This window comes from Haliaeetus leucocephalus, unplaced genomic scaffold (assembly GCF_000737465.1).
Source record: "Haliaeetus leucocephalus isolate CR32 unplaced genomic scaffold, Haliaeetus_leucocephalus-4.0 Scaffold328, whole genome shotgun sequence".
NCBI classification, from domain to species: domain Eukaryota; kingdom Metazoa; phylum Chordata; class Aves; order Accipitriformes; family Accipitridae; genus Haliaeetus; species Haliaeetus leucocephalus.
This window is the reverse complement of record NW_010972764.1, coordinates 1,801,161-1,828,047: the sequence shown is the minus strand read 5'-3', so window position 1 is coordinate 1,828,047 and position 26,887 is coordinate 1,801,161. Positions and strand designations below refer to the sequence as shown.

Here is a 26,887-nt window from a genome sequence, read left to right as displayed (position 1 = left end):
TTGAAAGCTGTGGTCAGAAACACTTCAAACACTACGACCATGAATTCAATTTCCCTGTCTTGTTCCTTGGTGGACTTTCCAAACCGGCTTTCCCTGGAAATAATCCCCCCTTGACCTTCCACAAGCAGAGGTGGTGTGAGAGACACGGTACCTGGGCATGAGGAGCACTTTTGCTTTTTTTTTTTCATTTGGGCTGGGGGGAGATCCTCGAGAAAGGGTGTCTCCAGGACCATCAGGTAGACAACCTTTACAGCTCCTGGGGGGGATCCAGTCAAACTGAGCTGATACAGGACTATCCCTGTGTGAGTTAGTTATGCAGCTGAGGAGTTTTATTTCTGAGGTTTATTTCTGAGGAAGCCTTTGCCTCACAGCATATTTGAAGCCCTGGTTTGTGTTCACCACCCTAGAAATGACCTCTTGGCCTCCCTGTTAACAGAGAGGAGCAATCTTGGGACTCACTTAAGGAATATGTCCATAATGAAAACGATTGCTTGACGTTTCCTATTCTGAACGAGCTGATTTCGGGTTTTCGCTGTTTGATCTGTGTGTGTCCTACAGCCAGCCTGCCACCACTCTGCCTCTGGTCTTCAGCTCCCCCGGCCAGCGTTGCTTCTCCAAAGGGCAGGCCTGGGCACCTTCAACATATTTAGCACAGGTACGCAGGGAAGGACCTAAATGATGTTCCCCGTTATTGGTTGTTATTTTGATTTTTGTGCTCACCTTGACTCATAACGTGTTGGTAGACGGGTTACTCTACTGTCTAGAGAGGGTCCCGGGTGGCCAGCCTGCTGGGTGACAGGTTTATCTGACTTTCTTATTTTCAAGATGCTGTTGGAGACATTTTCCCCAACCTCAGAGCAAATCTTTTATAACTCTGTCCAAAGTCATTGCTGAGTAAAAAGTGTCAAAAGAGAATGCTGGGAAACTGGCTTTCCTCGACGCTTTGAGCAACCGTTTTCAACACCTTTGCACTCCCTGAGCGCAAGGTATCTTGCCAGAAACGGAGGAGACGCTGAAGGAGGCTCACATTGAATCACTTTCTTTTTAAATAATATATTCCTTAGCAGACCAGAGCAGCTTTTGTGGCTGCTTTTAACTCTTGTCTACACAACAGTCAGAAAAAATTGGGTCAAGAAGCCAATCTTGTTTTAAATCAGAGTCACACCGTAGACATTGACATATTTTCTTTCCCCCTCACTGCCTCCATTACCTCTTGTCCACTCTTCCAAGGATTATCTCTGCCCACTGTTATCTCTGATAACGCTAGTTTAGCAGTTTTCAGTGACTTGGAATTCAAAGATTTAGTTGCAAAATTTACTGTATATGGACAGTGTGCGGAACTGTCAGCCCAGTATTCGCCTGCCTCGAGAAGATGGTGGCCTGGCTGCTCAGCTGCTCTCTCTGCTGAATACACTCCCTGGGTGAGTAATTAGCTAAGTAATGAAGCAGCTCTTTAAATGAACCAAATGGCCATATGGGTTTGTAATTCTACCTGTGATAATTTAAAGGGAAGAAAAATGTGAGGATAATTCCCATTTCCTACAAATCTTTCTGCCCTACTTACAGGCTGTAACTTTCCTCACCATCTGCAAACCAGTCCAAGCCCCTTTCCTCGGGGTTCGGAAGAGATAACAAATGAAGAGCGTGTCCGTCACACGGCGGGATGTTTTCTGGAGCGGCCCAGCCTGCGGTGGGGAGATCTTCCTCAGCCCGGGGCGAGCGCTGGCGCCGGGCGACGACATCTTGCCCCTTCCCTTCCCTGCTCCCGTCATTCTGTCTAGCTCGTTAAATTGGCAGAATACTAATCCAGCAAAATGCTGGAATGTGTGGGCAGGACGGACGGACCCAACTGCCCGTCCCAGCTTGTTGCCCACCTACGGCCTCCGGGTGTCTAACCAAACTGGGGAGTCTTTTGTCATGAGGCACAACGAGCAGACCTAGCAAAACCAGGCTGCATCGCATGAATTACGGCAAAAAAAGAGCAGGCTTCGGTTCAGACCATTTGCAAAGTGGCATATCCTGCATAGTGGGTCCCGATTTCAGTCACAGCTTTTGGAAGTTTCCTGCTGAAATGCGGGTGTTTAAAAAAGAAATACCCTCAAAGAATGTTGCCATTTTTCTATTCAGGGTGGTTTTTTACCGGCTGCTCTAGAATCAGTCCCTTAGCAGGAGAGCAAGAGCATTCAGGACTATTAAGAAAAAGGCATTCATTGAAGAGGCCCAGTGAGGATTTTTGTCAAGGCTTAAGGAACAGTTTTCATTGGCATAAAGAAAACCCAAATGACTAATACATAGTGACACGAGGAGCCAATTGCATGTAATTCTGCGTTCCCACCTGAAAAAACTTGCGTGGTCTTCTCCTTGCAACACCATTGCTCTCCAGAGAGGAGAGCACAATATCATTCTAGAGAGCATCGGGAAGCGCTTGGGATTTCGCTTTCCACCATCGCTATATTAAATCCCTGTGGCTTACCGCAGAAGTAAGTCAGCCCGTCAGGCTGGGTGCTTCCCGGCGAGTGAGCGTCAGGCGACGAGAGGCTGGCCGTCACGCCAAAGCTCGCAGCAAACCGAGACGAGCAGTGGCCGTGAAGGCAGACGCAGCCTGTGCTCCATATTCACGCACAACGCTCGGGAGCACCGTTCCCGCTAACGTGCCGGACTGCAGCCTGGCGCTGGAGGAAGGCAGGTCGAAAACCTTCCTCCGCCCCAGGAATCAGTGTCCCCTTCCCCTCTGTGGGAGCATCCTCCCGCAGCAGCACCTCTGCCTTCCCTCAGGGGCTCCAGCTGCCAGGAGGTGCTCCCAAGGGTTCCCATGCTGGTTTTTTAGGAGGTAAACTCTTGTTCGAGTGACCAGGAGCCATCTGAAGTACAGCAGGTATTGCTTGGCATTTCACAGTTACGGCTGTCTTGGGGAAAAAAAAACAAAAAAGCAACAAAACACAAAACAAACCACTCCATTTGTGCTGAAATCAAACAGAAATCAAATCCTCGGCAGCGGCAGCAGCTCAAGGGGGACGGACGGCTGGAGGAGAGCCAGGCGTGCCTCCTGCCCTGCTATGGTCCATTTGCTGCAGGTTTCTAGAAGCACATTTTGTGGGAGCTTTGCCCACTGCAACCTGCAGACCCTTCAGAGAGACAATAAAAAAAAAACAAACGAGAGGCACAGCACTTTGGATGAGGATGGTGACGAAGAGGAGGAGTAAGATGGCTGGAGCGGGGGGCAGTGAGGCAGCAGGGGAGGAAGGCAATGAGGAGACACAGTCCGGTGCCTGCGCTTCCCAACCTAGCAAGTGCAAAGCTTTACAGAGATGCACAAAATGGAGCCACGCAGTCGTAAGGATGCCAGGGGACTGCAGGCTTGCAGCAGAGCAATGTGGCCGCAGGTGATCAAAGCCAACAGCTTCTCTCCCCACTGAGATGGCCAGCCAAAGCCCTAAGTCGGGACAAATGTAGTGGTTTTCTTTTACTCCTAGGGAAAAATTCACAAGGAGTGGAAGTTAACCCACAATCGCTCCTTCCAGGGAAACCAAACTGCTTTCAGATGGTGCTGATTAGTCCACTGGTGAAAGTGGGTGGGCTTTTTGGTCTACTGAAAAGCGAAAGGCAGCATCCCCAAACCACTCTGAAGAATAAAGGTCGCCAAATAAGTTTAACAGCTTGTGCCTCTTTTAATGGAAATATCACGTTTATACATATATGCACAGTAAAGTACAAAGGGTTAGAAAACAGGCTTCATTTTCAGCCCCTAATTCTAACATACTGTACATTAATCCCTGAGAGCACCTGTTAATTGTATGTCTCCTGCAAGGGATACTGGGAGTGCAAATTCAAGTGTTCACCTGCAGCACAGGTCGCTTTTCAGGTACTGAATCTGAATGCTAAATCTTCAGTACACTGGGTTGGCAGTAAACAAAAATTAATAGTTAAGCTATTCAATCCAGTGTACCAATTCAAAATCCATCCTGATATCTTTGCCACAGACAGCTAAAAGATTGTCTTCCTACTCTGCAAAGAAATGAGTTCAGCTTATACTCTGGTCACACCAAATCCATTACAAAATTGGTGCCTATGAACTGCACAGCGCTGATGCAGTCACAAGACTAAAATCCTCTTTATATCCACAGGGCTGGGGAGGTTTATTAGCAGGGTGCATATTCCTCCAACTCTGACCTGGGGGGGCTACCTGGCAACTGAGTCTAGCCAGCACAGCTAGTCCAGCAAGAGGTACAAAGAACAGGCTGTGTGGAAAAATCCTTGTTTCACACGTCTGCCATAACCCTGACCCCGCAGACGCTGGCTAGCAATACCAATCTGGGTGCTAGTTTTCAGTCAACTGAATTTATTTCTCCCATGGCACGCACAGTTTCATTACAAGTTCAGTGAGACCGTGGCCAGCCTTTGCGCTGTGGGAGTAAAGGATGTAGAAATCTTCCCTCTCTTTAATTGAAGGGAGAAGCTGGTGACAGCAGCAGCTGGGGTCTGCTTGGGCTCCGGCAGAGCAACACCGTCAGGAGAACACACCGCAGCATGTTTCATTTCAAATGGGAGCAAAGCCTGAGCAAAAACATAGCCTGAGCACGTGCTGTGTGACTTGCTGTTTGCGTTTGACCTCTACTTTTATGAATGTGGTCTTTCTTCAGCAAGCAGCAGGTTTACAGCCCTTCCTTACCAGAATTTGCTGGGGTTTGGCATGCCATTCAGACTGACTGCTGGTCAAACCAAACGAAGCCTTAAGGTGGACCACAAGAACCTGCAGCAACCTGTGGGAACTGCCCCTTGGAGATGCACTCACGTACTAGGGAAGGTTTTCTCCCAGTGTTGAGACAGAGGGGTGAGGTACTGCCCTCTCTGGGCACCCAGAGGCGTACTACCACAGCTCCCAACAACATCTGGCTACCATTTCCAAACGTTAGTGGCCAAGCTGCCTGATACTGCATCTCTGACTGGATGTTCATAGCATATGGCTGGACTTAATACCTGGGAAAGTTGCCTGAACTTCTGGAAGCTGCATAATTTTCCTGTCCTGGCTATAATCTGGAAAGGCTCACAATAAACCTGGTGTGTTTTTTTCACAGGAACTTAAAAATCAACCTAAAAAAAAAGCCCACCTGTGGCTCACCACCTCCCTTATTTCACAGTTAAACACAATGACAAAAAATTCCCTGAGACTAAAGAGGAGACAACAGATAGCAGATACAGGGAAACTTAATGGGGGAAGCAAATCTTAGGTGATGGTAGCATGCAAAAATTAGCTCAGCTTCTCTGTTGCTCCAAAGAAATCAGTCCCTGCCCCTGATTTATACCTGCAGAGGATGCGAATACCTCAACTACATAAATATTTCATATGCGGCCCTTTTTATATTCAACAGAACAAACAATAGCATTAAGAACTGCATCCATACAGACTGTATGGAGCTGTACAATTTCATAGCTATCCTGCCTTAAACTTTGATTACTGGAATTAAAGTGCTTAGTATATTCAAAGCAGTTGTAGACCTGGATTTTCACTGCCCACCAGCACTGTGGTATGTTTTAAACTTCACATTATTACTATAAAACCTTGCAATATGTCTACCTAAGCAAGGAGAGGGAGGAATGTCTAGTGTCAAAAGCACAACTCCTTAATTTTGTCCCTTACAAAATGAACAAACACAAAATATGGTCCTTTCACACCCATGTTGGTTTTTCAAGCTGTTTCTCAGTCATTCACCTGGAACTGGAAAAAAAGGAAACCGCAAAAGGACTGCACCACTTAAAACTTCCCATCAACAGCAGACAGGTAAACTTATTAAGTCCTCCACCTGAAAATACTTTCCTGCTCCACCATCAGACACACTGTGGCATAGCCCTTGCCCTGTTTCTGCACCTTAAAGGCCATTACTCAGTATTCCAGCTCTGTGAGCAGTGGGCATGCACGAAGGCATTCAGTCTGTTATCTTGCTCAGATAACAAGACTAAAGGCTCTAAAACCTTCCAAGCAATTGCCCTTAAATCAGGTCCTGCATCTGGCAGGAGACACCTGCCTCTGCTTTTGAGCCTCTGCTGCTTTTTTCTTCTCCTGTTCCTCCGCCTTCTTCCGCTCCTCTTTCAGCTCCTTGTATCTCCATTTGGGAATCTGCAAATAAGGGTCATCCTTCGCACTGCTCCTCCTTCTCGCCTTTTCTGGCTGGAAGGTGGGTGGAGGAGCTTTGCTGATACGGACTTTGGGGATGACAAATCCCGGCCTGACGCTGCTCCGTCTAAGTAGGTGGAGCGGCAAGAGGCTGGCTTTCCTAGTAGCTATGGTGTTCACTTGAGAGACTGCAAGGCTGATGGGCTGCAAGCTGGCTCGCCGGTCCTTCTTCTTGGGGATCAGTGTGACCTTGGAGTTCTGAAATAGCTTCTCATAGCTGCTAAAGTGATCTTTGTCCTGAGATCGGATCTCCTCGGCTCTCTGCTTCCTAAGGATTTCTTGCACAGCCAGTCTGCGTTTCCCCACAGAAGGTGGGCTCCCTGGGCACACAGTCCGGCACGACAGAGCAATGAAAGGACTGCCCAAGCTTGTTGTCACCTTCACCATGTGGTCGAGGACCCCGTCTTCTTCTGGGCCGTAGAAAGACCGGAATGGGAAAGCTGCCCTCATGCACTCAGAAATCCTCTGCAAACAGCTTTTTGGCTCTGCGGCCTTGGCAAGAAGTTCCTTCATCTTTGGCCATTCTGGTTTATATTGATCACAAAACTGTTCCGGGCATGGCCTGTCCATCAGCTTTTGCATGATGAAGGCAGACTCTGATCTTCCTGTGTAACAAGCCCATTCCCATGAAGTCAGTCCACGGCTTGGGTCAGTCGCGTGAACATTTGCCCCTCAAAGAAAAGAAAACCAATTAGTGTTACTTAATGAAACTGCCCACATTTTGTTGCTATGATCAGAGTTGAATCAGGCAGATCCCTGCAAGAAAATGTCACATACGACACTGTTGTGGTTTAACCCCAGCCAGCAACTCAGCACCACGCAGCTGCTCACTGCACTTCCCCCCCACCCACTGGGATGGGGGAGAGAATTGGAAGGAAAAAGGTAAAACTTGAGATAAACACAGTTTAATAGGACAGAAAGGAAGAAAATAATAATGATAATAACAACAATAATAAAATGACAATAATAATAAAAGAATTGGAATATACAAAACAAGTGATGCACAATGCAGTTGCTCACCAACCACCGACCGATGCCCAGTTAGTTCCCGAGCAGCGATCCCCCCAGGCCAACTCCCCCAGTTTATATACGGGAGATGACGTCACACAGTATGGAATGCCCCTTTGGCCAGTTTGGGTCAGCTGTCCTGGCTGTGTCCCCTCCCAACTCCTTGTGCCCCTCCTGCCTTCTTGCTGGCTGGGCAGGAGAAGCTGAAAAATCCTTGACATGGTATAAACACTACTTGGCAACAACTGAAAACATCAGTGTGTTATCAACATTCTTCTCATCCTAAATCCAAAACATAACACTATACCAGCTACTAGAACAAATATTAACTCTATCCCTGCAGAAAGCAGGACAGCCACACAATAATATTTGTGTTGAAATGAACATGCAATAAGGAGAGATCAGGTTCCTGACTTTCTAAACTCCTGATTTATTTTAAAAAAAATAATAAAAAGAAATTCAGGCTGCATATATGAAATTCTCTGAAAACAATGCAAAGAATGACATAATGAATTTCAACTGTGTTGAATGTTGCCTGCCATTTTAAAATCCATTCACTTGAGCTCGCAAGAAAAGAGTGATGAACATGGAAAGAAACAATTCTGTACACAAAAATCCTTCCCATACAGAATAATGGGCTTTGCACTGATTGCTGCCACTCAGAAGAGAGATCTTGAGCTAATCATCAGAAGGTCCATGAAAATATCAATGCAGTGCTCACTAGGGGTGAAAATAGCAAATAAAATACAAGGAATTTCTAGAAAAGCATTAAAAAATAGAGAAAAAGTAGGGAAAAAAAGGAAAAAATAAAGAAAACATTAGGTGTACAATTAAGGATCTCTTATCTCTGAAAGGACACTGCAGAATTAGGGAAAGTTGAGAGGATGGTGACAAGAGTGATTAAATATAAGGAAAGTTTCCCTACAAGTCAGAGAGTAGATAATGGGTGAGATGGACCTTCAGTCTGAGCCCAGAACAGCTGTTCTCATCTACCTTAGAGAACCACCCCTGAGGAAATGAAGTACCTGTTAGCAAAAACATACTATTATCGCCAAGTGGACCAGCCACGAGAGGCGACTGGGACACACGCTAGACAGCGGAGGCATTGACATTTGAAGTACAGTGTTAGGTCCTGGAAGGAAATGATTTCTACTGGTTATTATCTTTCAGCCTGTGTGTCCCCATGCCCAATTTACGATCTTTACCCATCCAATTCTGACATCTGTCCCCTTCACCATTCTTTCCTCTCATACATTTCTGCATCCTTTTCCAGCTCTCCCTTCCTTTTGATCTCTCCCTGTTCCTATAAGCTCCCTCACATGGGCTTCTGCCCTTGGTCTTCACTCTTTTGCTTTTGAGTGGGGTTACACAATTCTCCTTCAGGGCACCTGGCTGCCTGAAGAGAGGGTACAAGAGTAACAGGAGGAGCAAGCATCCTAGTCTGCTCTACTGTATCCTTTACAACTTCTGTAGTACTATATCCAATGCTGTCACATTCCCTGGCAACCAGAAAATTGCTGGGAATTCCTCTCAGTTCTGGTATTAGGGTGGGAGCATGGGCATTTGTCAATGAGGATGGCACGTGCCTAGCTCTGCTCACATAGAAGGGCTCTGTAAAAGACAGAGGAAGCTCAATACAGAGTACACCTTTGGAAGAATCGCTGCAGAACAACGAGCAGCAACAAGTGTTTTTAGAAGCTGAAGTCAGCAAGACACTGTTGCAAACACCCAACACATTACAGCTAGTGAATGCTGAAGAGTACAAAAGATCTGTCCAAAAACTAGCTTGGTGTCGCCAATCAAAAAGACACTCAGAGACGTGTCGAGGACTTGACAGCCAGCATCATATCCTCTGCATCACACCCAAGTGATCCTGGACATACCACCTGGGCACACATCTTCATGTTTTAGAGTATTTGGGTATGTGGGTGAGTGAATGAAATCCATAGGAGAATGAGTGAATACTCTCTGGTTTCAGGCAGTCACGTTCTTAAGCTGCAAATCCTTTGTTTTATATTCTGCCTTTAAACTTCAGCTGGTCTCAGAGGGAGCTTTGCACTCTCCAGAATGTAGACTTTGTTCAGCAGCTCTGCAGCACATTCCCTGGGACAGGCACAGGCACTTTGCCCAGCTGCTTTCAACATAACTGAGCTCTTTAACATTCAGTTGTGGTTTACACGTTATCACTTGCCCTGTAGATAATCTCTGGGTTTCTTGAAAAAGTTGCAAGCTGGGATATGAACAGGCTACAACATTTGACTTCTTGAAGGGCTTCTCTGTCAGCTGAAGCACCATTTTCCATCAGCCAACAAAAAACTGACCTACACAGGTCTTGTCACAAAAGAAAAGACATTCTCTCCCATTGCTTTGGAAGAGGGAGATGTCCAGAGACCGAGACCTGAGGAAAAGGCTGGAGAAACATCATAACAAATTATTTTTTTCAGGGTGGATTATCTCAGTGACAGCATTTCAAACTAGCGTAAGGGGGACTACATATAAGGAATGGTAACCGGGAACCAGTTTGCAATGGGTCCAGTATAACCTTCCCCACAAAGGATGTTTTGCCATTACAGAAAAACAGAGGAAAAAGGAGAGCATGGGGAAAGTGATCAAAAGCTCAGTTTTAACTCTATTAAGTACTAGTTGATTCCTAAGTCTCTGAGAAAATCCCTAAAAAGAGGATACTAAAGACACAGACCAAGAGTGAATGTGGATGGAGACACCCTAAGCAGAAGAGCTGATCTCAGTTTAAGTGTAATTTAAGTGATATTTGCAGAAAGGACCACTCAGAGAGAAAGCACAGGGGCACTGCAGGGAGTCAAGCACAGGGCCCAGACTGGAAGGCAGAGAGGAGGCCAAGAGGAGGAAGAGCGAAGCAAATCAGAGTTCGTTAGCTGTGGACTGAAGAAAGAATTACGAGATCTCAAAGGCAGCAGGGCTTGATGAAGTTCATGATTGCAGAAGCTACAGACACACCAGTGAGGGGAGGAACAAAGACATACAAAGACATGTCCTCCTGCTCCACCAGCCTGGTTTTGAACCATCCTACCCAAACTTCCCACCCCTCAATCTCTCCCATCTCAGGCTAGCCTCTTGTCCTGTCCCCTTCTTAACACTTGCCTGGGTCTGCATGCCTTCCCACTAGAGCTGACTGGGAACCTGGCAGATTACATGGAAGTTGTTTCTTTGTTGTACATGTAACAGGCAAGGATTTACCACAGGAGGAACAGCAGCTAATGGAATTGTCCCCAAATATAAATTCTAATGAACAGTGTGCTCTGCTTGTAAACAAGGAAGAGGTATAGACAGCTGCTTACTGTTTTCTTCAAGAAAAAGACATGCCAGCTCTGATAGGGTGCAGCTGTGAGACCCTGGATCAGAGTTGTGCAAAAAGAGCTGTGTGAGAAAGTGCTCACTGGGGACCCCCCCACTTTGCTTGGGGGCTGCACTGAAGCTCAGATGCTCAGCTCTGGTCCTTGCCCGAGCTATGTTGCAGCTATGCCTGCGCCTGGCCACGTGCCTTGCTGATTTGGACCCTTACCCACGGACTTAATTTCTTGTTTTGACCTCAGACCTACCTTGCCGCTATGGACTTGCCTTGTCACCGCAGACTTGCCTGGCGATCACTGCAGTACCGGCTGATCCTGGTTACTGTCACCAGCCCTGCTCCATTTCTTCGAGGAGCGACTTTGTTGATGAGGCCAGTGCCTCTGTGTGCCTTGCTGTCACCCTTGGCTCACCTCCTTTTGAGGAGAAGCCCACTCCTGCTGCTCCCCGACAGATGAATCCCCAGGTGTTTCGGAAACTTTATCTCAGAAAACAATACTACAGAGTATTGAAATCCTGATCTTTCAACAGAAATCAATACTGACTTTGTACCTTGTATCACAAAGTCTCTTCTAAGGCGTGATGTACTATAGTGGTATTGATTTTCTGTACAAATCAGGAGACATTTCTGAACAAACTTGTCATTCAGCAGAATGCCTCATCTGGAAGAGACATGAATAGTCATGTCCCTTTTTAAATGCAATAGCAGTTCTTATTGAACCAATTGTCATTTCAGTGTAAGTATAGCCTACAGGTTTTCTTTTAAGAAAACTGCATTTGCCACATGCCTTGATTTGCCTGCAAAAGTTGCCCTGAAGATCATTTTCAGTACAACTAGTTTGACTGCACATGCTCCTTTGGGTTATCAATATCCTATTTGATTAAGAAGGTTTAATGTCCCTTGAGATGCAAAACTGACATCCGGAGTTTAAAGACAGGGAGTGAAAGAGCTCAGGCAGCTGTTACCAACCTGTTTTATACGCAGTATTTAAAGCCCAGTCTCCAGATCCACAGCCACTCCGACGACTTTACTAAAGCAGCGCTGAGTTTACACTGGAGATTACAGCAGGGCTTGACACGTGAATTACAACTGGCATTTCTGTGCTCCCGCTCAGGCTGGCTCGCTTGCTGAATGCTGGCAGCAGCGCGGTCCTGGCAGCGCAGCAGCCTGTGACAAACTGCCGATGAGCGACCGGGTTGCCCCCTTACTCGCTGTGCGCTCACGAATAGCAAATTCACATGTTCCAAAGACTCACTTTGAAAGAGCAACATTATGGCCAAGTGTCTCAGAGCGCCTTAATCTTGTAGTGATTGACCTTGGCCACCCTCCAGGAACAAAAATTTCAGAAAGAGCAGTCACTTTGACAATCCAGCTCCAACCATCTGTCACACGTTGCAGTTACCTCTTCCCCATCTGACTGTGTTAAATCCATGCTTAGGCAGCTAGAAAGGTGAGTTATTTTCCTTTACTGACCTCCTGCACTGCTGTAAGTAGGCGCCTGTCAATAGAGGTCTTATCCAAACCACTAAACAGATACTGGGTTTAAAAACCTCCCAGCTGTAACTCTTTTCTAAAGACACATACCTGCTTTGTAGCTATGCAAGCAGACCCACAGCTGATTATGGGTGTTTTCCCCCTGTATTTCCATACAGTCTTATGTTTTAACATAGAATTTTGCTGGTTTATTTGTGAAATTGATTTGTTCACCAAATCTTTTAATAGCAATTTCTTTCACCTTCTTCAGCAAACTAGCACTGTATTGTCAGCAGTCACTCAGTATCCCTTAAGCCCCAAACTACTTCTAAATCCATTCTGAATGAACAGCTCCCCCCCTCTCTACATATCACCAGACTGTACAGTGCTAAAAAATAATCAGATATTAAAATGGATGCAGGCAATTTACCACAATTCCTTTGTGGCCCCTTTTTTGAGCTGAAAATGTGAGGACCTGCAAAATACTCACCAAAACAGGTATATAAACTGCCATTCAGAAACGCAGCGTATATTAACTCTACACCTTCTTAGCCAATGGATAATCTTTGGTATCCTCACTATCTCTGATGCACAAACAGGGTGATACAACTTTCTGTAGGTAAACTCGATATGGAGGCTAACAAAGCCATTTTCTGTCTGGCTAAAGGTTTGTTTTCCCCACTATTCCGTTTTCTTATGAATCATGAAAACGAGACGGTGACTATTCAGATACCAGAGGCAGAAACCACATAGTGAACTTTGATAGCAATACTTTTTGTACAAGAAGTAGAATAACAAGGACTGAGTTATCTACAAAGATGGAAAGGTTATGAAATAGCTTCTAGTGACCAAAACAGAAAAAACAAGCTTCCATCAGATCTCCAGGGATAATAATAGAAAGCCATGACACTGTAAGGTCAATTTGACAAATCATAAGGTCTTGGGATTGAAGTTTCATTTTAAGTGATACTTTATAATGGGCACTGGAAAATTCTGAACTAGCATCTGCCAGCATCAGGCAAACTGAGCGCTCCTGTACCTGCAGCACGTGGCTTCACTGCCTTGTCTATGACTTATTTAAAAGCTGCACCCATTTCCAGGCGAGGCTGCACCACACCTCTCAGAGTAAACAAGAGCCAATTTTCTTCTTGGTGTTTGCGTGTGGCTGTCTAGTATTTACAGTTAGATGATGATGAATAAGCAGCAAAGCATTTTGCCTACCTGCCAGCATCAAGGCTTTCACACATTCAGTTCGGCCCTGCATCGCAGATTTCATCAGTGCCGTGAATCCGAACGCATTCCTCTTCTCAATATCAAGCCCAGGAAAATAGTTCAACAAATAGTTTGTAATGGTTATGTGCCCTTTGAAGAAATGAAAAAGCAGAGAAAATATGTCACAGAATTAAAGCGCTGTCTCAAGGTTAAACCAAAAATTACTCCTGCAGGCTTGATAACTGGAAAAATGCCGATAATTAATAAGATCTCTTTTCCTTGTCTCTTCTCCTGCTCATTGCAGTCATCACCCTTAGGGTTAAGTGGCACTGACTTGTGACCAGAGTCTTGGGATAGGAAACTGGAAACCTGGGTTCCCACCTTCTCTCAAGCTGCTCTCCTCTCTGAAAAGCCACTTTAAGATAAGGCAATAACTGAAGACCAGAGATGGTCACTCTGAGGTTGCAAAGGGCCTCAGTTTCTTGACTCAGTGAGCAGCACTGCAAAGGGGATTCCTACAGCTTATGGAAGGAAGGCTCATCACTGGGGGAAACTGACTGCAAAGGTTCAGCTTTTTCCCTCCCCTGGTAAATTTGAGCCTTACAATCATGGTGCTTCATTAAAAAGTGATTACACTAAAAGTGATTACACTCCAGCCAATAATACACATGAACCATGCCAGGCCTGATACGAGACAAAGGAGTGTTTTGTGTAGAAGCCCACATTTTTATTTTTACATCTGATAGTGTAAAGCCTCTTGTCTACTCTCCAGCGATAGGAAAATGGGGCTGATGTTCAGTTTTGGTAGTAAAATTAATGACTTAAGTTCTGTTTCTAAAGGCAACTGTTGTTGCCATTTGTGTGCCTTGTATGCCAGGATAACTGGTGTCACCAAGGGCGTACTGAGTAGTTAGAGACATCTCTGGCTAAATGGTTGGAAGACCAATTAAAACATCATGTCTTTATAATTGGACTATCAGAACAAGACAAATATCTAGTGCCATTATGACTCATTCAAAACAGTTTTCCCTTCACTTGTCATTCATTTTATGATGCCTTGACGCTTTATAAAATAATGCAGTCTGTCAGGCAGCTGCAACAATCACAATTTAATTACTAGGAGCTGTAAAAATATTCTCTCATCTCACTCTGCAGTCCAGCTGAATATTTGGTGATGCATGTCATTCAAATTCACCTAGAAATGTTACTGAAGCAGATTATAATTCATACAGGACAATTTTAAAAGTCTATAGTGTCACATCTGGTGCAGATTTCATCAACAGTCGCTTTGTACCAACACAGTCCAGCATTCACTTTGGCAAGCAAGTTAATAGAACTTCTACCAGTTATTTAAGATGTTTTCTAGGTGTTACTCTTTATCTCTGAGAATTTGCTGGACTCTGCTACCTTGCTGCATAACTGGAAACTCTCCTGAAACCTGAGCAGATATAGAGATAGCGCAGATCAGCTTAACAACGCCAGAGTCAGAGAAAACCAAGTAAGGAGCTCCTTGTACCTTGCACAGTCTGATGCAAATGAAATACAAAGATACGGCAAACTGCAACAAGCTGAACAAAGCAAAAGGGAACTGGGTTCAGGGCAAGCTCAAGTGACCTGGTCCTGCTTACTCAATATAGAGGCTTCAGCTTCACTGACTCTATGGCATAATATCAAATTGTAGCAGGGTATCAGTTAACTACTGGGAGAATGTTTGTGCCCAACTTGTTTTGCAGGACATGCTCTGTTTCACTGATGTACAGTGTGCGTCTTCATGAAGGTTTTGGAACAGCTGAAATACTGCTTTTTGACCACAGAAACCAGAGACAGGAACTGAAACAAGGAGAAATAGTAAGATGGAAGATTTTTCAGCAGTTATTACATTACTGAAGATGTTCTTCCCTTTGCCAAAAGTATAGCTGCAGTAAGAGACATTTTGCAAATCTGGGATGATCCTAAGAGTCAATCCTGAAAGACCTTGCTCAGCCAAAACTCTCCAGGGGACTGCAGACGGCCTCAAATGAGACAGAAAAAATACCAGCAAAAAAGTAACAAAGAAAACGAGGAGGTTTGTGATTCTCAGAAGTTTTGTGTCTCACGGATTCCTGAAAACCACTTCAGTTTTAATCTGCAGGAGCTTCTCTCCTCTGAGGTTTGCTTCAAATTTCTAGTTCAAACAGATATTAAATTCAAAGCAAAACTCAGAGCTGCCACGTTTTTGTTCAAACCCTGTCATACGCTTTTGATTTAAGGCCATAAAGTTTGCTGCAGTTCTCCTTCATCTGGGTGAACTAGAAGCGTGTATCTAAATTGTAAACCAGGTGAGTCTTCCATGATTTAAAGTTTGCTATGAAAGCTGTATGCGGCTCTAAAATAAATGAGCCTGGCCTCAGCCAGTTTGGAGATACTGAATTCGTATCAGGCTCTTGCTGTTTCTAAGCCAGATCTATCTGCTACCAGAACTGGCATGCTAAGGGTACACTTCTTCGCCTTGTGAGCCATATTTAAAGATCAGCACAGATGTCTGTAATAGCTTAATTCACTTAATTGCTGCCACAGAGGAAATGCCTATAATGATGACAATATTAGCTAATAATCTACGTAATACAGGCAGAAGGATAAGCTGCATATTAAGGAAGATGCTCTGTCATATAACATCACAGTTTCGAATTGTACCTGAAAAAAGTCTGTGTTTGGTCTATGGGAGGTGAATGCTTTCTGATGGATGGATGGAACTGAAGACACCCAGAACCTTTTATCCTCTGGATGCTTTAGGTGTTTGTGTTCTTGTGTCTCCCATAATAAACAGAAACTGGGGTAACTTCTGATTTTGTGTTCCCAGCTCTACAGCCTTGTCCCAAGCTGGTCTCTGTAACATAAAACACCTATATTTTGTGAGCAAATATGACTCCCTCTTAACACCAGTGTATGCCAGTTACCATACAGTGCCACTGATGTAGCTACGTCCTCAGCAGCAGCAGAACTGAGAAAAAAAATGTAATGCAATTTTCCTCCCTTTTTTTTGAAACCACTCTTGTTCCTTCCTTCCTTCCTTTCCTTCCACTTGTTATTTCAGTCTCTTGTTTGAATCCAACTCCCATTTTTTTCTGCTTTGTCCTTGTACTGCAGATTAATGATTTTGCTTCTGCTTCTACAGCATCGCCACCTGTTTCTGGGCACTACCTGCTGCAGGCTGCAACAAATTTACAGTTTTGGAAAGCAAGCTCTCTTTGAGAAAGGATCCCACATCTGTAAGAAATATTGAGAGAGCAAGTGAACAGACCAATTTCAAACCTGAAACACACTAAGCAAAGCACTTTGTGATTATTTTTCTACACTAACAAGCTTGTTAGTACTGCTTTTCACTGATCCCTCCAGCCTATCTTTCTCAGGTCAGCCCATGCAAAAAACCTCAGCTTTAGATACTTTCTTTGAAGGATGAGAATCTGAAATTATCAAAAGCAATATGAGGAACTGAATTCACTTATCTTCTGAGACTCTAGCTGGTCTTTAAAATAATTCTATTTAATTCAAGCTGATGCTCAGTTTGAGCATTATGTCTGGGCAGTCATGAAACGGCATAGGCAAGTGTGGATTTTAAACTCCTCTAGCAAAAGTAAAGAGGCCTCCCTGTCATCTCCCTTAGTATGTGTACCTCGTGTTACGGACGCAGCCTCTGAAACACAAGGAAGGATCCCTCAGGACCGCAGCCTCTTTCTCATCCAGCTCCTCTTCAGGTTCTGGCCATACGTGATGGCCTACCTGGTCACCAGGTCATAACAAAAATGGCAGCACCTTCTGATATCACTTTACAATTAACTGAAATACTGTGGATTTGCTATTAGACTTTCCACAGGAAAACCAGTACTTTTGGTATAAATAACAGCTATCTCTCAGAATAATTGATTTTGCAAAAATATTATTATTTTCATGGCCTAAAGTTAAAAAAAAACCCAACAAATAAATCCTCCACTAAAAGAAAGCTCACATAAGCTTTGCTTTCAGTTCTTTGTAATACACTGCTCAGTGTTATTACTTAACATTCAGCAATAATTAAGCAGCATCTATTGCACTGTAGCTCCTCTGGTTGCAATGTTAACCTCACAGTAATCTCTATTAACACTACAGCAGTATCTTGTGCTAATGAATTGAATAACTGGTGTCAACACTGTAGCTCAGGATTATCATAGATGGGGGAAAACATCCAAGTTGTTAGGAGTTCCTATAAGCTTCTGCTGACTACAGGCGTTTCCAGTTGCTTTGGGGATCAATAGCAAGTACTGGCAGAGAGTGTCAAGTCAATGTCAGCCCTCTGGATTAACTCTGAGCTCATTATCATGAGTTATAAAGGTCAGGAAGGAGTCAGAGTTAAACCTTTTATAGTCCAAATTTATATTAGGGGAGATAAATAAAAGTAGGTTAGAGTTTTGGAGCCTTCTCTACTTTCTTTGGAAAGCTACTGTACTCATGACTTTGTTATCAATGTGGCTTTTAAGTATGGAGTGGTTGAAGGATGTCTTAGCAGCTGAGATATTTCTTGACGATGATACATTTTCCTACAGTCAGCAATTACTACAGACCCACTGAGGTAGGTGCAACAAGCATGAGAAAAGAGATGCTACCAGCATTAATACAGCACATTACATGAGTACAATGTTCACTGGTTGCTTGCCAGAGCAAACACAGGAAAATAAGCTTAAAGGAACAAAGCAGTATAGTACTGCACACTCGGGGCAAGATTTTCTTTAAGTTAAAATAGTTAATGGCATCTACTAGAAATGTATAGCTTTTTCTGTCTTAATCCATTGGATAAATATTACTGTAGATTAATTAGTTCAAAGAAAATCATGACAAACTTACTTGGGAGCAGGCTTGGCCAGGATTATTTTACGCAGACCAATTTCTTTTAGGGCTCTGAAAAAATCCTAAAAATAATAGCCACAGCACACATTCTTCCTAAGACCCTGTATGTAAGAGGTGAAACAAAGAGCCTTACCTGCCTGTGCAGCTGTAATGAGAGCAGTGTTCCCTTCGTTGTCCTGCCAGTTCACATCAAGGTGAGGGCATTGTGCTAAGGCTATTACAATATCCACGTAACCTTGGTAACAGGCAACAATAAGACCATTCTGTAAGTAAAATATAAAGAGAGAGTTAGGTTTACCAGACTCAGAAAGTTCACTGAGGAGCACACTAGTCTGCTTTTTTATTTATCCTTTTTTCAGACTGAAGAACTGAAAAGATATCAGCATAACTAGGGATTAGCTCCAGGCTCAATGTTCAGATCCAAAACACCGCTTTTTATCTCTGCCCTTTGGCAAGTAATATTTGGTATTCCTCAGAAATACCTAGGAGAGTAGGTATTATATTACGCTACTTGGAAAGTAACTGTTTATAAATGGCTTATGCTTATAAGGCTATATACTCTATATCCAAATGAGAATAAATCAGATTTTATTATATAATAAAATGAACCTGGCAGGTAAGAGGAACTGGACCTGCTCTGAATATTAATTCTCTGGAAGACAACTACTTGTTCTCTGAAGGGGAAGTGGTAGGCAGGAGTTGTGTTCATGCTGCCTGTTGCTATCTTTAAATACTTCAGGTTTCCCATTAGAACTAGACCTTTTTTATAATCATAAATAAAATGAAATTGCTTTTGGAGTTCCTGTTTAATGTGCTTTATGACAGCTGGAAGCTGTAAAACTTCCAGGAGGAAGCCAAGCCAGGAGGTAAACGTTATAACTCCGCTTGGTACCGAGACAGCGTTTCACTCCACAGCGGCAAACTGACAGCTTCCCTAAAATACAGCAAAATACACTTGCCATTAATTAAATGGAACTACAGTACTTAATCCTGGCTGCTCACTTGATCACTAGGATTAAAACCATTATCTCCGGTCTTCAGGATTACTCGGGCAGCCCAGTGTTCCTGTGCAGGAGGCTGATGGGTGTAGAGGAGGGCAAGTGCAGATAAATCAGTGCTCCCTGCGCTCCCTCTTCACCGACAACGCACGACTCGCTTTTCTTGAGCGCAGCATCAGCATCTGACCGTGGAAAAGATAAGGGCAGAGACACAAATCTCAGCCTCTCTGCTAACCCTGCCTGCCTAAAACGCACTCACACGGACATGCTGCAAGTTCATAACCACAAAAGGCTAGCAAGAAGGAGAACCTGGTTATGAAAACTGAATGGCCTGCCCTGACTTCTCCATCATCTTTCTACGCGGCTCTTGCCTAAACATTCTCTTTATTTCTTTTCCCCATGGACACTACTGAGACAGAGACGTTCGCCAAATGACAAATGTGGCTTCTGATTTATTGTCATTATAACTACTTAGTTAATATTTCAGTGTCTTGTTTCATTGTAATTCCAGATAGTTCTTTTGGCTTAGGTGGCAAACAGCTTCACTGAGATACAGAGGCAATGCCAACTCTTTGGGATGCTCACAGCCTATGTAGGGTATTTCTCAATTACAACTTTTGATAAAATTATTACTCTGATTTCTTTTATTCTCAATTCACTCTTGTCCTCAGTATGAAGCAACATGCACCACTGCTTTATGAAGAGCATCTCCATTTCCTTGAGAAGAACCTGTAATACTTCAAACCATTCTATTGAAGTTGTACAGTGTATTCTGTTTAAAGTCATATATATATATATATATATGTGTATGCATGACCTGAAACAATATTGACTAAAACCTACCTACTCTCCTGGTGGGATTGTTCAGGTTAATCCAAGTTTTACTACAATGTAATCATTCTTAGCTTTAAAAAAAATTGTGTCAGTGTCCACTTGGTAAGGACTTGAGCACTATTTTAGTTCTTTAATAATTCCATTTTTCATCTGATGTTCAGGATATAGGTCTTTACAAGTCCAAAAATGCTGCAGATTTAACACATCACCCCGTCAGTCAGTAAAATGTCAGTTACTAATGACAGCAGAAAACTAAGTATACAATAGTTTGGAGACCTAAAATTCTTGACAATAAGAAGGGGGATCCTATTGTTCACTGAAAAAAATAGCATTTTTGAAGAGAGTGGTATTTTCAAAAAGCCTTAAGAATAACTTAAAGTAGTTATCTCTAATGGAAGAACTGTTTCACCCAGTATCTGAAAGATATTTTCACGGGACATTTTTGTATTCTAAAAATATTTACCAGATGCTTAAAAAAAAGTTCATTTTTTGCTCTCTTTAAAAGAGAAACAGTAAAACAGTAAAACAAAAAACAAACATTAGCTGTTTTTTGCGATAGGCTTTTGCATTACAGTATTTAGGGACTTCTGTCCTATTTTTAGTGGGTACCTCCATCAGATGGGATCTAACGCAACCAACACACACTGGCATTCTGATTTCCACAGATATGAGACACAAATGACTTCAAAATCAGCCAACCTCCTTCACCATTCGGAGTTTACAAAGCAGAAGGATTACTTAGGTATCAATATCTTCTGAAGTTTGTTTTCCAAAGATGCTATTAAAAACTGCTTGCTTAAGGATAAGGAAACGCAACGGAGAGCAGGAGTTTTCTGAGGGATTACATGATGCAGAAGCATGGAAAATCATTTCTGAAGGACAGTTGTATGAATCTGAAGTGGGTCAGATAAGATGTGTGAGAACCTGGTGTTTGATGGAGTGTGCCCAGCGCTCCCTGGTTGAAAAGCAAAATGAGCAATCGCACAAGGACATAAAACCAAGCCGTTTCACCGCCACATGGTTCCCAACACTGTCCAGGGCTGTAAAACCAATGCAAGCGCTCTCTGGTTACCTTCACCGGTTATGTGTGTTTCTTAGGGAGGTGGGTGAGACAGGCCACTTGCCGAGGGACAGCTTTCCTCTGCCTAACTCCTCCAAATGCATCAGATATTGAAATGAGGTGCAGGAGGCTACAGCTTTAGAATGAAAATTGCAATACACCCCTGGATTCGACAGTTATTTCCCAATGATACCATGATAAATTGTGGTTTCAGGTTGCCTTTTTTTTTTTTTTATTTGCATCCATTTCTGGCCCTGTCTGTATTCTGCTTGCTGAAAGTTAGTACAAGCAGATTAGCCAGGATGCACAATCAATCAATCGCAACATGAGTTATTAGTCTGGAATCTTTAACTCCATGTACCAATAAATATTATTACCCATAGCCACAATATATTACAAACTCTTTCAATAATCTCAATTAATAAATATAACTGATGCAAAACTGCCTTCAGCAAACTGCTTTTTGAAGTATCACAGCAGTCTGCAGGAAAATACAGCTGTGCGCGTAATGGTTTTTTAAAAGATAAAAGTAAAGCAGTGTAAATGAATTTTAGCAAGAATATTCTGAACCTGATTAATCTGGTTATCCTCAGAAAAGAGAGGACATTTCATCTCATTAGTGTTCTACCAAGGCATCAGTTATTCTGTTCCTCATATGAAGGGTCACAGTGCTATGGTGAAGTGCTCAGTGCATTTGGAAAAAAAAATATTTTTTTTTTTTAATTGAATCTTACTGAATTTTGTCAGTAAGATCAGTTCTCAGACATATTTACTATATGTGAAAGCTTTAGAAGGAAGATTGATAATTCTTAAATGCATGCACTTTCCCTAAGACTTCAACCCTTCTCCTTCAACCACATCCCTTTCCCTCTCTTCATATGTCCTAAATCACAACCTACTTTAAATCATGGTAACAACTCAAACTGTTGCCATTAATATCTAATAATAATCAATTGTTAGAAGGAATAACTGTACGTACATCACAGCATGCAAGCACAGTATCCCTGCTTTCCAAGGGCTGTTGTGTTAGCTAAGACCTGCTCTCTCCCCATCCGTGGCCAGGGCTGCTCCCCGTCTGGTTCTCCCCAGCCCAGTGAAACAGAACAAGCAAAAAAAATCTGCTTTGAATCTCTGTGTGGAAGAGACCTTAAACATCAAACGGCACTGATGCCTTTGGACTGTAGGAAAAGGGATTTCTTCATTACAGGAGACCAGGGCTGCTGGCTTCTCTGGGTTTTGCAACAGATCCTATTTCATTTTTCGAGTATCACATACAGACTCTGCCTGACAAACAAGAAAACATGGGTCATCCATCACATCAACTACATTAACATTTACTACAGATTTTTCCGCATAAGAAGGGGAGGGGGTTGAAATTCAGCTCAGTAACAGGTTTTTTTCCAAGTAGAAGCCATAATACTGACAGGTGTTGAGAAATCTGTCTTTCCTCTGTGGAATATTTGGCATTTCACAGAGCTTCCCCACAGTTTTTCTATAGTATATGACATCAAATCTTATTTTTATGTAACCAGGACAGTTTTGAAAGATCTCCCTTTGTTTTGAAATGGAAGAGCAAGTTTAACAATACTTTATTTAGAGTATATGGCAAAACAGTCAGTCTGGGATAAATTACTTATTTTCTGTATATTCTAAATAAAGTATAACTAATTTTCTTAATTTCATCCCAGTGTACTTAAATGGACATTTCAGGCATGGAACTACCTGAAGTTAATGAGATGTAGCAACATCTTCCTCAAGCAGTGTTTACAAATTGTCAGTTTCACAGTGCTCTTCTATAATCAGAGTAAAAGTATCGTATTAAAATTCCCTACAAAAGCATAAACTTGAAATTTGCATGTTTGAAATAGAGTAAAATAGTCTTGGGTAACTCTTTATTCATTCTAAACTGATATTTCTTCATGTGCCTTTGATTTCATGTAAACCTGGAATAATGCTGCCACTATAAAAATAAACTTTTTGCTCAGCTCTGTTGGCTAATGACATAACAATGCGTCTGATTAAGTGAGGTCACGGAAATCTCAGGAGACAATTTTATAAATCAGATGTTATGACAAAATTACAGATGTAAGGCTATTTGTACACCAGATCGTTACAGATAATAGAGATCACAAGAAATACTAGAGGATCAATAACTAACTCAAGCTGAACAGCAAAGCAAATCACATACAGCATGCAATTATTTTAGCTTTTAAAAAGATCTCTTCAGGCAACTTGTTTTCCACCAAGATGTTGAGAATGAAAACAGCTTATTATAGCTTTTCACCTATTATCCCAGACAAAAATGGGGCTGGCAAAAGACTAAATTGACATTACCCATTGCTTTTCATAAGCATCGTGATAAACAACTGTCCAGTTTGCTTTGCACGCATCTGTAAGTATTAATGACAATTCTGCAAGATTGGTTTAACAGCAATGATTAAAACTGCATGCAATTGAATTAAATGAGATAACGATTCATTGTAATCCATAATCACATGCAGGGACAGCTATGAAAATTATGTCTAAGTTAAAAGCATATTACACAAACAATATCATGAGTAATAGAAATGGAAGACCAATAAAACATAAAGGAATACAAAGCTGTGTTCAAACTTGTTGATTTACTAAAATAATAATTCATACATTTAATATTTTGTGTTATATGTAACTCACTATTAGAACTATATATAACTATATCTCACTATAATATAATTCACATACAAAGCAAAAAAACCCCAAAACACCAACATGTCAAGTATTTCAAAATAAATCTCCCAAAATTATTTGAGGGAACTTCTGATCTCCACTAAAAACTCTGCAACTCTGTGAAACTTGGGTTAACAGGGATTCTAAATATACACTGTACTAAAAAAGAGCAACATTTAGCGCTGAGCATCACTGTCTGCTATATACTAGTTTGTGTATAATGCACAAAACCTTCCAGTCTGCATAAAGCAATCTGAGAAACTTTCATAAATGGCTTGAGCTTATATTATAATTGGTTTAGCTGATTAGATCAACGGCGACTGAGATGAGGTAATTATTCAGGTCATCAGTCCCATGAAAAGTGGTGTTTATGTGCTACAGAAATCCATCAAGCACATAAGCTTTAATGTTATCTGCACAAAATAATTTAGGCTGACCTTTTAGAGAAAGGGCTGCAACAGCTTAGTCACATACAAATTTATATTGGGAAAGCGACAAAAAAAGAGCTGGAAATTTAGATTAATTTTGTCCAACTATTGCTTGGACAAAACCCTGCATGCCTGGGAGGGGAGCAAGGGGGAGATGCTGATTTTGCCGGGGGAAGCGATCAGACAAGGACAAGAGAGTATTCGAGCAGGGACGGAGCAGCGGCGTGCGAAAACCTCTTTGCCTCCTCTGCACAGTAGCCTGAAGCACCATCCTGTATCCAAAAGCAAGCTTAAACAGCACTGCCCCTTCCAGGGCCTCGATACTGAAGGCACAAAATTGCCACCTTCGCTTCACAGCGTTATGAGCGCTCACAGATTCGTTTCACAGTGGGAATTGCACTCTGCTAGCTAAAAACACGGGCCAGTCCGTGGGAACGCAGGTGACAACCCCCCGTCTTCTCCCCCCCATATTTTGTGGGATGCGTTCGACTTCTCTTATTTCGTAAACGCCTCTTGTACCAGTGAGGCCACATGTCTTTTTAAGTAAAGGTATAGCTTAGTATATGTATCATCTCTGCAGAAGTCCTTACTTAATCTATTCTAATCCAAATCTCCGTGATCACCTCTAAAGATAGTCCCAGGGAAGTGCGTTTTATTCTGCCTGCAAAAGCTCGCGTTACACAACAAAGAAAACCAGGGCCACTTGTGTAATAAATCAGCCAACAAGAAAAGTTAATAACATTAGTGTGACTTTCCTTATTTACTAACAAGTACGTTGTCCGAATCGGTTTCAGCGTCACTAGTGATGTAAGCAGCTGGCAGAAACCTCGGGAAGCTACTGCCAGGGGCCAGAAGGCAAATAAACACGCGCCATGTAACCAGAGACGTTCCAGTGGGTGGGATATATAGGAAACAGATTTTTTTATCATATGGCAATACTGAGAGATGGGCTCCCTCAACCAAAGCTGGGGGTAGAGGACGACTGAAGAGCCAGAAGGGCTCAGGATCCCTTCATCACGCCTCCTTCCCCCAGGGATGCTCCAGGGGCCGCAGAAGGCAGCTCCTCTCTCACCCACAGCATCCCCCGCATGTGCCTCCCCCCAAATCACGCTGTGTCCAAAGGGCTGGAGGGCTGCCGAAGTACAAAAGACCTTTTTTCGACTGTATAGCCTGACCCACAGCCAAGGCTCGTTGGCACCTCCTCTCCCAATCACCCACCGGAGAAAAGGGCCGCTCCGTTTCCTCGCTGTATCGCGTCCTCACGGCCGCCCTTTTCGCTGCAGGAGGAGGCCAGAAGCGGCGGGCACTCAGGATTAATTACATCTAGCAGTGGAAACAGCCCTGCAAAAAAACACGAGCGGAGGGACACTGCATCGACTGAGTTGCAGGAGGCCTGGGCTGCGCTGCCAGCTGTTTTGCTATGAGTTAAGATGACGCTAGGTGATGCTTCTAAAAACAGCAGCAACTGGACTTGTCACATGAAAAATCTTTTATTGTTCTTTCCTCTCTGAACCTCAGCTTGAAACAAAGAACTGAAGACCTGAACGTGTGAACAAGAGCTAGCAGCAGCTACAACTAACAAACAGGCATATTTTAACGTTGAGGCAGTTGAGTTAGGAAATTTAATGCGATTCCATTGGAATATAGGTATATATTTTTAAAAACATGTGCTCAGGATGTTAGCAGGTATACACATTCATGCTCAAGATCAATTTCGTTAAAATAATGTATCATTTTGCAGTGACAGCTGGTAAGACTTTATTAGGAATGCACTCATCTGAAGTTTCATCAGGTAGAAGTGCCTTTGTTAGTGACAGCAGACTGTTGTGCAACAAAGCAATATACAGAATGAAGAAGTTTATAGGGAAAGAGAGGAAACTGGGATCGTTTCCCTACAACTGAAAACAGAAGTGACATTTGATGTAGTCCAATCAGTCCAAAATTAAGCTTTGCAATGTACGTGAGATCTCTGGTCACAACAGAAGTGAATGAGGTATAACTTTAGAACAGGAATATGTAAGGAAACTTTAAGGAAATATCGTTTTATAAAAATAACACATAAAATGAACTGACGGGTCACCTAGTTGAGCTTATCATCATTATCCATACGTTAAATGGAAGTTATCTCAGGATTCAGTAACATGGCAAATCAGCCCAGGATTCCATCTTCAGGGAAAGGTTTTGTGTTCTGTTTATGGGATGCCTGGCTGTAAAGGACAGAAAATACTGTGGGAAGGTGGTAGGGGAAATAACACAATTTTTATCAGGTTAAATTTCACATTTTCAGTTTATTAGACTGTCATGTTAGGTACAACTACTAAATAGTGATGATCCCTGACAAATAATGCAGCCTTACTAATCCTAGCTTTCCTGTTTGTATAGCACATATTAATCAGTGTTAATACTGTCAAATGTTAGTGCTAAGTTTTGATAGTGTTGACAGTAATAACACATGATACATGGCAGCCAAGTTTATAGATCCCTCTTTGCTATGCCTGTTTTTTGATATCTGTGCTAGATGCAGGTCACTCTGGCTTAAAAGTAAGGGAAGAGATATTTATAAGAAAGAAGTGAGAGGTCTGACTTCAGAAAACAATGTAAATGATGTACTGAACTTTAATGGGGGGAGCCTGATGTAAACCCTGAAGGCATTTCTACCACAAATCCCACGTCTGCACTTAAGAGGACTGGGGGAGGCAACATGACAGACTCCTACCAACATCAGGATCCTGCCCCAGCAAACGGTGAGCTCATTTTAATTTCATTTCTTTGTTTTTCACTGGCTTGCTATGCAATGTTCAGCAAGGC

General features: G+C 42.8%; 1 protein-coding gene across 1 annotated transcript in view; it reads right to left on the bottom strand.

Moving 5' to 3' along the window:
• Positions 1-5,833: 5,833 nt before the first annotated feature.
• The window catches only part of ANKRD33B (ankyrin repeat domain 33B), a 38,914-nt gene continuing 17,860 nt past the window's right edge, over positions 5,834-26,887 (bottom strand). The window contains exons 2-4 of the mRNA XM_010571446.1: positions 18,190-18,316; positions 13,203-13,265; positions 5,834-6,843 (exon numbers count right to left, since the gene is read on the bottom strand). Of these exons, the coding sequence (XP_010569748.1) occupies positions 5,993-6,843; positions 13,203-13,265; positions 18,190-18,316 (1,041 nt within the window). The 3' untranslated portion in view covers positions 5,834-5,992. The remainder of the gene's footprint in view (positions 6,844-13,202; positions 13,266-18,189; positions 18,317-26,887) is intronic.